We start from the raw sequence: 14,098 nt of genomic DNA on the forward strand, positions 1-14,098 counted from the left end.
AACAAGTAGTAAATAGCACTATACATTTAGATATTGAAAAACAAGTTATAGTTTAGTTGTATCTTGTTTGTTACCCAAGTGAAGAGTTTATGAGCTGATATATGTTCTTTATGAAAATGATAAATGATATAAAAGACGAGTTTTCTCTCGAAGTCAGCACAGAATAATGTCTTGGTTTGCCCATGAGCCACAAACCCAACCAACCAACCAACCATGCCTTTAGAGACCAGCAAGCGCAAGGAGAAGAGAGCATCACATTTCGTAACCATGTCATGATTTAAACAAGTTCTACTCTGAAACTCACCTTGAAAAGACCCGAATGGCATGAGGATTGGTTTGAAATTGTGGAAACTAGGCAAGCTTTTTCTTGTATGAGATCAGAGATCACTTCATGAAATGATTGGCCATATTCTCTTCCTCCCACATGATAAGGTTAAGCACATGGAGGAGAAATGCAGATATAGTTGGCTATAGAGTTGTATCCATGGCATAGCAACCAAGTACCCGAAGATAAGTTGCAAGTTCCTGCAAAAGTAAATCACAAAATTTGGTTATACATCTCATAATAATTAGATACAAGTATTGTTTCTAAAGAATAATATAAAAAGAACAGGGGAGCAGAAAACCTGCAACTGCTCTAAAGCACTCTGTGCACGTGGTTCTGCCATAGATGCCTCAAAATCAATGTAGAAAAGGTAATCAAAGTACCTGCAACCAACGAAAATAATTAATGAAAAGTAGAGACTCTTATTTGTACTTGGGAAGATGTCAACAAAGCGCAGCAAGTCATTTGAATTAAGTATCAAGCATATATGTTTCAAACTTCATATAAGATGTTTGACAAACTACAAGGAGGAACTGGTGATAACATATATACACACACATTTAGATATGTGATTTCGCAAGCTGAAAAAAATATGTATTGATTGACAGCAGCATCTTTTTATCAAACTGTTGCCAATAAGTTTTGTATGCAGATATTTAAATAAAATTAGAAGAAAAAAATGGTGTTTTTAATTGATGGGTGTCAATATGCCTGACATAATACAATTATATATAAAAATAAGACTCATTTTATAATAACAAATCTCCTATCATTACAAGAGATTCTGCCTACATGTACTTAATGACTTCGATGGTCTGACGTATTGAGGCTCGCCTGCAAGTTGTGTTCAAAATATATATGACTTCCTACTCTCAAACATATTTGTTCTGGTTTAAGAGACTCAGATATTATCTGCATGAACACTATGCTAAATTTGTGACAGTGGCCAAATTTGTAGCATAGTAAGTTTAACTGTTTCATTTTCATATAACAGAATTGAGATTTATCCACCACACATTAAATTTATCTGCAAGGACAGACTAGACTAATTTAGAGATATCACCGAAGACTTAAGTATGCATATGATAAATAGTTACTACCCCATAGATTTTTCAACATAAAAGATTTCCTAGTAGAGGAAAAAAGAGTCATGCAAAACAAGTTTACTGTGACACCCCTGAGATATGTAAAAATTACATTGACACCCTCCGTAGACTTGTAATTACGTTGCTAGTGTAAATAATTTTGGTTCTGGGATCACATGATATCAAGGCCAAAGATAGTAGTGGTTCCTAGATACAGAAGTGGCCTGTTCATTATTCCCATTACTGCCTACTATAGAACATCAAAATTACAGTCGATAATGCATTCAAGTGGGTGGCATATATTTGTGGTCTAATCTACTGCTTAAAGTAACATGAAAATGATACTCACTTAGCTTGCCCCATGTTGGAGTCGTCAACCACTCTTAATGGCTGCTTTTTTTGAGGTCGGCTTTCAATCTAAAATTGCACAGAAATTAATTTCACGATTAAGGTTCTACTTCAGTAAAGCATACTGAAAGATCATATTTTTGTTACCTTTATCAAATTAATCTCCCTTAGAGCAAATACAGCCAATGCTTTAAACAAAATTCCAGGGCCTTCGTGTAAAGTAAGCACAATGCTTGTCTGGAATAGAGTAGAAAAATATGTTAAGATTGTTTAAAGTAAAACAACTAGCATGAGTAAATAAAATTTCTTACTTTGTATAGCTTATCAAGTTTGGGAATAATTGGATCCCTCGCAAGCACGAGAAAACGAATAATATTTTCAGCATCATCCTGCATATATATGCCAATGGAAACTGATGCAAAGTGAGGATAAGTTTTAACAAGGAAAAATATATTGGTAACAATTGGCATCTGTAACATAAATTCACACATCACAGCCTATCACATGTTTTCAATCTGAGGAAATAGTAGTGGGAAGTATGACCTTTGATAATCACAATGCAATTAATTTGGCTGATCTAACCATGTTATCATGACAAGTCAGCTCAAGACAATTATAACAATTTTGAAGTATTTTTTTTTTTGGTAATCAAGGATCCTAAAGAAAATTCAATGACTCAAGGAATCTCTTGCTAGATACTTATTTTCATTTTAAAGGTCTAGATTAACATAAACACTAATTTGAGTTTTTCCTTGAGCTCATGCAAGCAAGAAAAGAAAAAGAAAGATTTCAAGCAAATTAAATTAAGTCGGGTCATTTAGTTGCTCTGCCACTGATACCTATGCATATAAATTTTCTCAAAAGATACAAACGAAAATGAATTGTTTTACTGTCTTGCAGCACAACATGGATATAAGAAGTACTGCATGTCTTTTACTGAAAATATATTGGTGTCACCATTTGTGTTACCATGACTACAAGATCACAAGCAACAACATCAGTGACACTGCTCCAGCCACTATGACCCATCAATAATAATGTCAGCAGAAACACCCATGCTTATGCACCATTAGCTAGTTTTTCCCCTTCTAAAAATTTCTAATTCTGTCAACAACGTTTGGAGCTTGTGTAGAAAAAAAGCAAAACACAGAATGAGAAGCCTATGATTCAAACAATGGTTAATAGAACATTGATCTTCTATATATGTAAAATATCTCATCAAGAATAAAACCTTACATTATAAGCTTCTATTCTCATTTTTCTTGGTGAGAAACTAGATGCTAAGAGAATAAGTTACATACACTAATTGGAAGAAGATGATTTTACCTGGATTCTTTCTGCAAGTATGTTAAGCCCATACATTTCTGCAGCTCTAGCACTAGCAATTGCACCAGCATCCCTCAAACCTTCCAATGCTACGTACTAAAAAATGTAGTGAATGAGATACTTATATTAGCATGTCCTAAATCAGAGAACCTGACATGAGGACCTTAAAAAAAAAAATTACCTGAGCTGCACCAGCTGTATCATCAACATCTTCTTGGGCTGTGCCTAACTTACTTAGAAAAGCATCACTTGAGGCAAGTGCCTGAAAACATGGATTATCAAAATTTTAGAACTGCAGCAGTAGCCAGGTGTGTACAGATATCGCAAATGCAAGGGCCAAGAGTATATGCCAGACATATATGTATGTATTACTTATCAAATTAGCAGGAACCTACAAAAGTTTCCAGAATGCCAAAAAAAAAGAGAAGATTTTTTGGTGGACCTGACGATGGCTTAGAACTCGTCTTAACTGTTCTTCTCTAATTCCTGGCAGTGCTAGAAGGCAGAGATTGGCAGCCAACTGCACTTCACCGACAATGTGAAGCCTATGACGGAGTAGTAAATCATAGTTCCGGTGGATGCTTCCAGCAGCCGAATTCTCAATAGGAAGAATTGCCTTATCAGCCAGCCATAATTCAACAGCCTGCAATAAAAAAAGCAGAATGAAAAAAATAGTTTAGTGGATAATGTTGTCACCTTTATTTCTCACACCTAAGAAAAGGGCTCAACATCCTAAGTCAATGTCAATAACTAAAAGCTAACATCGTCTCATAGATAATAGAGTTCAGAAACTATGATTGTCAATCTCATTTTTCTGTTGCTCCATAAATATCAAATATTAGAAGTTTTATTACCATCTCAGTTTGCCTACATTCAGTCAAAACTACAACCATACCACACCTTAAACGTATTTTCAAACTCATCGCAAGGAACGGATTGACATTTTGGGTAGATTTTGAGTGCAGCATCCTCACTGTAACATCCTGGCAAGCCCTGCAAAAGTTAAAGTTTTAACCACTAGAATACAGATAATGGTATTCCCAAATTAAAAAACAAAAGAATATTCTCTTGCATCCTTTCCCCTGTCAAGTAACATAATACCTTAAATGCTATTCGTACATTGGGATCATCCTTGGGATAAATAGACAAAACAGATTCAGTTATTGATCCTGCAATTAAGTTCAAAAAGAAAAAAAGAAAAAAAAAACAAATCCCTCAAAATCAGCAATGACGAAATTATAATTTGTCAAGGTATAACTTCGAAACAGAAACCACAGTAATCCTTTCAGCTTTAACTTAAGATTATAAGGCTAGAACATAGGTCCACTAGTGACTTGAGAAGGATGTACGGGAACTGGGAACTATAGCTTGTGATTAGCCACAGAACCAATTGTGATCAGTTAAAGGTTTACTAGAATAAATCATAGTAAATTGTATCCCATCTCAATCAAATCCGACACTACCTTTCAAAACTTCACAAATTCTTCATCATAGTCATCCTAGTATTCCTCTTTATCTGGTTTTTAGTTGTTTGGAAACTCTTTTCCTATACTAAAACATGCCTAAATATACCCGACTCTGTAAATTCTTGATTCACATGATTACCATCGAAAAGTAATTTCTGGCTAACTTGGTAAATTTACATGATACCATAGATAAATAAGTACAACATAGCAATTTGACCAAGACTTCATAAAAGTGACATTTTATAGTTGAAGGGACAAAACTCATATGTCCCATAACACCACATTGACAACCTAAGAGGAGCTAAAAATATAAATACAAATCACTCACTTGGGATAAAGATCAAATCCTTATGCAATGTCTTTGAAACATTATGCTCGTCCTGACTAGAAGCCTGCTGATGTTCTTTCTTTGGCTTAAACGGCTTTGCCCCACTACCATGGAAAGCTAAAGTACCAGATGAACCAGGAAGGGAACCAAACGACACCCGTTTACTTAGCTCAGATGATTTGGACGAAAAACCTCCCAAACCCAATTGAAAGCCAAAGTTTCCCAGCATAGCTACAGAATTCACAGCCATCAAATCCTTCAACCTTCTCCAAATTTCTGAAACCCTGCGTCTGAAATGTTTTGGAGAACAAAGGTTGTCTTTTGATGAATGAAACTGGTCTTGGTAAGTAAGCCGGCATTGGAGTCAATACGAAAAAAAAGGGAAAAAAGTTGACAAAATATACATATATATACTAATAATATTTGTTTTAGGGGTGGAAGAAAGTTACGGTATTGGTTAAGACTTTTCATCGAACATTTGAAGCGCAGGACATGGACATGGCTAAAGCAAATTCGCTTCTTTTGCATGCTTTTTAGATTTTTTTTTTATATAAGAGTAGGACTGACTAAGTTTACCAAACCGAAAGACGTTACGAAAAAAGAAAAACAAAAAACACCCGTGGACCAAGAAACCGAAACAAAATTGGAGAAATTCTTAATGCAAGATACTGCGGGGCTCGATGAAGGGTCCTTGTTGAACAGACATCATAAAGTCCGTCTACAAAGTTTGTATTTCTTACCTAAGCAAAAGAAAAAAAATATTATATATTTTGTAGTAACTTAGTCAAAGACAACGAACCGTATATTCTTTAATATATGATGGATTTAATTAGGGGAGGGAGAAGTACTTGCACGATTTGTATTAGTACTTGTTTCTTGAATACATGACACTAAATAATAATAAAAATATTTATTTGTTAAAATATTAAATAAAATATAAAGGGTATTTCTAAGGACAACTCACCAAAAGAGGTGCACCGGTTCAATTTTTTTTGTTTGCATCTGTCAACAATTTTCAGTGTGAATTTTTTTTTTTATAATCGTGTATATTGTAGTTATTTAGAGTATGTTTTAAATTTTCAAAAAATTCCAAATAATTTACAGTACCAAAAATAAAGTTCAAACAGGTTGTTGTACGCACAGACACGAAAACAAGACAATGTGATGGCTCAAGTCCCCCCTTAATTTTTTTTATTTGAAATTTTAATTAAATATTTTAACATAACTATAGAAATATAACATAAAAGTCATCATTAAAATTCTAAATTTATTGAAAGCCCCACTTTTTGCCAAAGTTTGGCTTCGTTATTGTGTACGCGTGACTATATTTTTATGCGCGTGAAAAACAATATGTTTGAACATTGTTTTTGGTATTCTAAATTATTCAGAATTTTTTGAAAATTTAGAAAATGCTCTAAATAACTATAATATATACAGTCATAAAAAAATCGCACTAAAAGTTGTTCATGATGTCCAAACAAAAAGAGGTGCACTTTGTGAGTTGCACCAAAGAAATTCTCAAATACTTCTTTGTCAAAAGTTAGCAAGAACAACCCTTTTCCCAAGTCAATTGCAAAACAATTCACCACAAAACTTCACATTTTCGAAAAATACTAACAATAAGTTGAATAGTTATATTTTTTTTTAAAATATAGCTAATACCATATTACATATAATTTTTGAATAAATTAGACCGTATACCCGGTTTTAAAAAGCCCATTAAATTTTTACCACATTTTGAAATGTTTATGTTTATAGCTAGTTTTTTTTAATAAACTCCCTATAATACCCTTATTCACTCTACAACAGTGCATCCATGGAGATTGTACGGCTTCGGCTTCAGCTTCAATTTAAAAGCTTCCACAACTCATAGTTAGTCTACATTCTACACTATTTACTCTAGCAAAAAAAAAACATAAAAAAACAAACAAGTTTTCTATCTTCCGATTAAAGATTACTACTTACTGTACCAACTTTTAAACACGATTATAAAAATCGGCACACAAATATTTATGTAAAAGATTTAAATTAATAGAAAGACTATTGAGTTTATATATATTAATATAAGAAAATTTTATACTTTTATTAGCTAAAATTGAGAATGAGAAATTTTCTATGATTTTGATCTTTAATTTTTTTTTATCTTATTAAATACTTATTAGATTATAGTATCTCATAGATTTATAATATAAGCCGAGGCTTAAAATTTAAACCATTTAAATCATACGGCTTAAATTTTAAATCATAAGACATAAAATTTAAACCACGATTTTTTAAAATTTAAATCACAAGGCTTAAAGTTTAAATCACTAATCTTAAAGTCTAAACTACGTCTCTTTAAAATTTAAATCATAAGGCTTAAAACTTAATCGATAATGCTTATAATTCAGAACACAAAGCTTAAAATTTAAACCATAAAGTTTAAAATTTAAACCACTACTCTTTAAAAATTAAACCATAAAACTTAATATTTAAACCATATAGTGATGGAGGCATGGTGGCGGTCATAGAAGTGTGGAGGTTGGTGGAGGTGATCGTGGTGGCTAGAGAAGTTGTAGACTATAGAGACTTTTTTTTTTGTTTGTGAGTTTGAAAAGGAAGCAAGGATATTTTGGGAAGCGTAATGATAAAAATTGGTAAAATTTAACTAAACATAATTAGTGGATAATTTTAGTTAACTATACATAAAAGTGGCTAGTTTTCAACTTATCCCAATTTTTTTTTTTTTTGAAGGCCACCCTAAGTAATATGTGATCTCGCCACTGATATAATAAGACTTAGCACTGCCAGCCACATCGACCTTAGTCTAATACAAAATTGAAGGGTAACAGTAAACTAAGGGCCAATTTGGTACAACTGTGTTGTGGGGAAAAATAACTCTAGCTGTGCTGTGGGAAAAAGCTACTAAGTATTTGGTAAATTACTGATTTTAAGCATGTGAGAGTTGGAAAAGTTGTATGAGAGTGTTTGGTAAACTAAATAATTGGATAACTGTTAAATATAAAAAGACAAAAATAGGCATCATTTTATTTTATTAAAATAAATTCACACATACTAGATATATTTATATTTATTTACTTTATTAGAAAATTAAATCAAATTTTTATTAGTTTTCTTTTTTGACAAAATTTATTTTTTTAAAAATTATACAAAGAAAGAATTAGTAAGATATTTTTTTTTATAAAAAGAAAGAAATAAAATAAGTTTTGAACATATAATCTAAAGTTTAATCAAATATGTATAACACAATATGATAACTTAGATAATATAAAAGGGAAAATATGTGAAAATATTATTTCTAAGTATCTCTCATTAAACTTGTAGCAATCATATCTCTGATGTTGTCCATTTCATTTGAATTTGAAGTTCTAGTTGTTTCATCTTCATCTTCAACATTAGTTGTTTGATTCTCAAAATGACGATCATGTTTAGCATGCCTTTGAATGTAATTATGCAAGGTCATTGATGCAATTACTATTTTCACTTGCTTTGTGCATGGATAACTAGGCATATCTCTTAATATTTTCCATCTTTTCTTTCATACTCCAAAAGTTCGTTCAATAACACTTCGAAGAGAAGAATGTGCCTGGTTGAATACCTCTTTATAACCAATAGGTTTGCTACCTCGTTGAAATTGTGGAAGATGGTATCTTTGGCATTTATACGGTCCTAAAAATCCTTTTATTTGTGGGTATCTCGCATCCACTAAATAATATTTTCCTATAAAATATAAGATAAAAAAATATAATTAAAGAAATTGTAGAGATTTTAATTTTTTTTTAAATATGTGTGTAAATTGTAACCTTGATGTGGTTTTGGAAAATTTGAAGTTGGATCACGTAAAGCTGATAAAAATATTCTTGTATCATAGGCAGAACCTTCCCACCGAGCATATGCATATATAAGCTGCATATCGAAATTACATATTGTCATAATATTCTGAGTCGGTATCCCTTTTCTACCAATAAACAGTACTTGATCTTCAAGAGGAATTATGGCATTCACATGCACACCGTCTATTGCACCAATACAATTCTAGGAGAAAAATCAAATTATAAGCATTATACTTTGAATAAAAAAGAAAAAAAATATAATTTTGAAGTATCACTTACCTTAAAATGAGGCATATATCTTGAATCATTCAATATCTCTTCATGAACATCTTTAAATTCTTGGTCAAGTGGTTTTAATACATCTACACTCATATGACATAAAACATCTAAAACCTTATTGAAATATTGACTAACTGTCTCGCCTGAGTGCTGAAATCGCTCATGTGTTAACCAATTTCCAGCACCATGACCTACCGTGAATAAAAACATGCCTAATATTTCAAGAGCACATATTCTCTTTGAGCCCTTAAATCCATAATTAGTTTCCAATTCATTGCATAATTTAATGAAAACATCTTTCTCCATCCTAAACATCCTATAACATCTACTTTCATTTCCTTGTAATATTTCCATCAACCACATATGACCAGTTTGAGAAGAATTCATACAAGGAGTCTTTTTAATGTATGTTGTATAATAATGTTGAATAAGATATGTGGTTAAAAAATACTGATTGTAACTCAATCTCCTTGTAACACCCTACTACCTTAGAATCGTTACTAAGTGAGTTCAAAATGTGCATTTAACTTGCTAATCAAGCATTTAGCTCAAAAGTGTAACTAAATTGTATTAAAATCACATAATTTGAAAATGTAATCATTCATTGAAAATTTATAAATGTTTTACATTAGGGATCCCAAAATACTGTTTCTAAATATTTACAACTCAAAATATGTTTAAAGTTGACTACACGACAAAATAGGATTCAGTACAAAGCATCTCCCAAAAATACCTCTGGCTGTGGTAACCAGGCAAATCAGACATGTACGCGTCGCTTCACGCTCTCCATACTCATGGTTGGTCGACCTTCCCCTTGCCCTTACTTGCACCACAGAGCACCCGTGAGCCGAAGCCCAGCAAGAAAACTCCACACAAATGGATAAACATATGCATATCAATTACTCAGCACAAAACAAATCCGCCAACAGGCTAAACACATACGGTCGTGCCGTCCCAGACGCTTTACTAGGCCCTGGGTTCGCGGTCTGCACCGTAAGGATATCCCAGATATCCTTTAGGGTCTTACCTTGGCAACTCGCACTCCGCATGCTAAACGCTGCTCCCGACCCCCTTGCCGTTCCCGGCCCTTGCCGCTCATTCACATATATGCATACATAGCATAATTAATCAAACACTTAAACACACATTAACATAATCAATGGGCTATGTCCTGCACATAATCATATAGGGTCGTGCCCTGCAACATAACTATGGGGCCTCGCCCTGCTCTATGGATACATCAGTTTTCTTACCTGTGTCCCGAGCTTCTTGAGCACCGAAATCTCGAGCACGGTCCCCTAACTCGAGCCTTGCTGAAAACCTAGTCACAACACATGCATAGCACTCTCATTACTAACCAATTCATAATCATTTCTCGTAACCAATCCCGTGCTCTCGGGACCCCCCGTTTCCCCACATAAGGTAGCGGAAGCGTCCCCCAAGCCCCTGAGCCAAAACCCTAAAAACACATTTTCCCCTGCCCATAAATTGGCCTAGCTCCGCGGCACAGGCCTGTAGGGGCCGCGACGCCTAGAGTGGTGCCCTCCTCCTGATTCAGCCTAGCGCCGCGACACGGAAGAACAGGGTCGCGACACTCATACGTAAACCCAGAAAACAGGGTTTTTCCCCAACATTTTCTCGAGCCAAAACTCTTCCAAATCAACCCCAAGGTACTCTCAAGTCCCAAATCAACTTAAAACCCCATATAGACAATATGGCAACTCAGAAACAACAACAAGAAGCTCAAATACCCTATCAAACCCATAAATCACCTTATGGTTTAAAACTTTACAAAACTTAAACCACCTTTCAGAAATCTTAAACCACACCAGCAAATAAACTTTAGAGATTCACGAAATTCTTACCTCAAACATGGATTCGACCTTGAGCTATCTCCAAGTCCAATACCAAGCTTTAATCCCTTGATTCCCTAGTTGAACCTCACAATCACTAAGTCACAATTCCAACTTTCAGCACTTAACTCAAATTCTCAAAAACATGCAAAAAGACTCAATATCAGAGATGAAGCCTTACCTCTGAATTGTTCTTGGCCTAAGTTTGACTCTAGTTGCCCCAATCTCAGCCTTGAATTCCTTCCTTAGTCTCAAAGAAATTCAGCTCTTTTCCAACTTCCTCATAGCTTCTTGGTTCCTCTAGACTTCCAACAAAAACATTCAGATTATGCCTAAGTGTAAATAACATATATGACTTTTCCTCAGCCAAGGTTATCTTCTCCTAAGGCCAAATTACAACTTTGACCTTTCTCTTAATAAAATTCCTATACTAACCTCAGGGGCAATTCCTTTATTTCACTCAAATCCCGCTAAGTTCTCGAGTATACCTATAAATCCCCGTTTAATCCTGACATGTCTAAACCATTACTAAATTACTAACCGCTACTCAATAATTCTCGAACACTTATAATATTCCCAAAATACCCCTAAGCTCCTCCCGAGTCGGGTATTTAACCCCGTTGTGACTTTCTAGCTAAACAACTCTCTAGGACCGTCTCGGACCGTGCACCACAATTATATCACCACTCTCACGTGGTATCAATCACAATACACATAAATATTACATTTATGCCCCCAACGGGCTCAAATTACAAATATGTCCCTAACAGCCAAATGGGGCCCGCATGCACATTTAATAACCTAAACATGCACTTCTAATCACATATTCATTAAATTCACATATTAATACAATATATCAATTATTGCCCTCCAGGCACGCTAATCAAGGCCCCAAGCCTTATTAACAAATTTGGGTCGCTACACTCCTCATCAGTATCTACCATTATTTGTAATGTAAAACAAACCTGCCAATATTAATTTAATTATTAATACATATGAAAAATCCATAACACAAAGTCTAGAGAGCAGATGCAAGTAAAAGAAATAATATAACAAACATAAATTAAATAATCATAACAAAGTTTTGAGAACAATACAAGTAAAAGAAATAATTCAACAAACATATATTAAATAGTCATAACACAAAGTTTGAAAGTAAATACTTAAAGTGTAAGCCATTTAAGCATCATAGTTATACTAGAGTGGCAACATCATGCTCATACTTGAGCCATTTAAGCTTGAGTTCGGGTTCTCTCAATGAAACAAAGATCTCTCTCTTCTATTTCACTATAAACAAGCGAGTTGCAAAGAAATACAAGTTGCTCCCAACCTCAATTCTAGGCAAAGAATTTAACACTTTCATAACTTCTGATATACTACTCACACTAGCTATTTCAATAGTTCTACTTCTAGTCTCCACAGCATCAACAAGACGGCCAATTTGTTCAAATATCAATGTAGACCCTCCCTTCTTCATTTTTCCTTTTTCTTTTTTCACTTTTTTATTTTGTTTCTCAAGAAGCTCAGTTGATCTCTTGTTATTTCCCTCTTCAGGCATTCTATCAATATTAGCCATCTCTGGCTCATCATCACTACTCTCAAGTTGTTCATATAAGGTTCTGTTATCATTAAAAGTTTTTTCAGACTCAGATGGAATTATTCCAAACGAAGGTGTCCAAGCATACTCTCTTGTAGCAACAATGTTCATGAAAATCCTATCTAGCGTTTACTCTAACTCTGGTTCAATTCCTCGAATGCGAAACTTTGCAGCATTGGGATGACTCTACAAAAAGAATTTGTTAATTAAATGTAAAATTCATAAAACAATATTTTAATTTAATAAAAGTATTTAACAAGATTTACATGTACCTGTAATTTACTATTCCACCAATCTTCAGATGCATCAATTGTTTTCTTTTTTATATTCCATCCTAAACCAGGTTCTTTACCAATGAGTTACTTCCAAAGCTTCCAATCATTTTTTAACCCATCCCACTTATTTTTTAGTTGGGCTCTTGTATAAACTCTTCCAGTGGCATTCTTCATATTTGTTATCAAGTTTACATAGCCAATTTTATCTAAATAAGTAGTAGGGCGATGACCATCGTCAACCTCTTTGATGCAAAAATCCAAGAATAGATTCACTGCCTCAGGATCCCATACTGCTTTACATCTTGGTATATCACTCTCATTTTGAATACACGTATTTTTTTCATTCTCCATGTAATTAAAGTAAAATAATAAGTAATGGTACATGTACTTAGCTATGTTTTATTCGAATTTCATTTATAAAAGATTATATTATTCAAAAAAATATTGAACTAAAAAAAATGAGGCACTATACATGTACTTAACTATCTTAATTAATCATTTTAATCCTAAGAAAAATAGAAATCATCTTTACAAATCTTTTTGTCAAATCCTAGGCCAAAGACTAATTTATCATTTTTATAATTCTTGTTGTTCATGTGTTAGAGTTTATATTGTCTATATATTATGATTTTGAAGTCTCATTATATAGCTTATCTCATTACTACTACTGACAAAATTGTTAAATGTTAAAGATTTGATCAAAATTGTTTAAGCACCAAATTATTATGAATATATATATGTATAACAAATGAAACAAATGCATCCCTATACCAAATATATATATACCTATATAAATATATGTTATACAAACTAATACATGTTATCTTGATAGTTTATGAAACAATAGAATATGTAAGGCTGGAAAATCCATGGCAAGAAAAAAAAAAAAAAAAAAAAAAGGTATATTAACTAAATACATATAGCCTAATACAAACAAAACAATTTTAAAACTATGGCAAAAAAAATAGTATAATAGATTAATGAACGACATATATAGAAAATATATACCAGTGGTAATTATGAAAAGATGGAGGTTGGCAAGGAGTGTCTGCTGGTAGTGATTTTATTTTATGAGAGATGAAATATGTTGAGATAGAAAATAACCCTAAAATTAAAGTGGGTAAAATGAGAATTTTGTGATTAGATTGATGGTAATTTGGTCCAATAAAATATTCATTAAACCAATAAATTAGCTTCTTTTAAAAGCTAAAATCCCAAAATTGGGGTGGGCCAACTTTGGATAAAAGCTTAAACTTTTACTTAAATTCTTTAAAAAACTATTTTTTAAATTTTACCAAACAATTTTTAATTCATAACTTCTCCAAAAAGCGCTTTTAGCTTTTTTAAAAGCTCTCCCAAACTAGCACTAAAATGACATGAAAT

At 33.1% G+C, this 14,098-nt stretch overlaps 1 protein-coding gene across 1 annotated transcript; it reads right to left on the bottom strand.

Annotated features, from left to right (window-relative positions):
- Positions 1-5,630, bottom strand: LOC133817563 (arogenate dehydratase/prephenate dehydratase 1, chloroplastic-like). The gene is made up of 11 exons (XM_062250113.1): positions 4,879-5,630; positions 4,186-4,253; positions 3,985-4,077; positions 3,527-3,727; positions 3,266-3,346; positions 3,085-3,180; positions 2,070-2,147; positions 1,906-1,995; positions 1,760-1,827; positions 627-708; positions 1-525 (listed from the first exon to the last, which is right to left on the bottom strand). Exons 1-11 carry the CDS (start codon positions 5,126-5,128, stop codon positions 469-471), a joined length of 1,164 nt encoding a protein of 387 aa, XP_062106097.1. The 5' UTR covers positions 5,129-5,630; the 3' UTR covers positions 1-468.
- Between the last annotated feature and the right edge of the window lie 8,468 nt (positions 5,631-14,098).

The sequence above is a fragment of the Humulus lupulus genome, chromosome 2 (assembly GCF_963169125.1).
Source record: "Humulus lupulus chromosome 2, drHumLupu1.1, whole genome shotgun sequence".
In the NCBI taxonomy this organism is placed as follows: Eukaryota; Viridiplantae; Streptophyta; class Magnoliopsida; order Rosales; family Cannabaceae; genus Humulus; species Humulus lupulus.

Excerpts from the sequence above, each read along its gene's own strand:
- LOC133817563 (XM_062250113.1), bottom strand. The coding sequence starts at position 5,128 with ATGGCTGTGAATTCTGTAGCTATGCTGGGAAACTTTGGCTTTCAATTG. Across the intron at positions 3,347-3,526 it reads GAGTTCTAAGCCATCGTCAG|GCACTTGCCTCAAGTGATGC; the intron begins GTCCACCAAAAA and ends CCATGTTTTCAG. Across the intron at positions 526-626 it reads GTGCTTTAGAGCAGTTGCAG|GAACTTGCAACTTATCTTCG; the intron begins GTTTTCTGCTCC and ends TTACTTTTGCAG.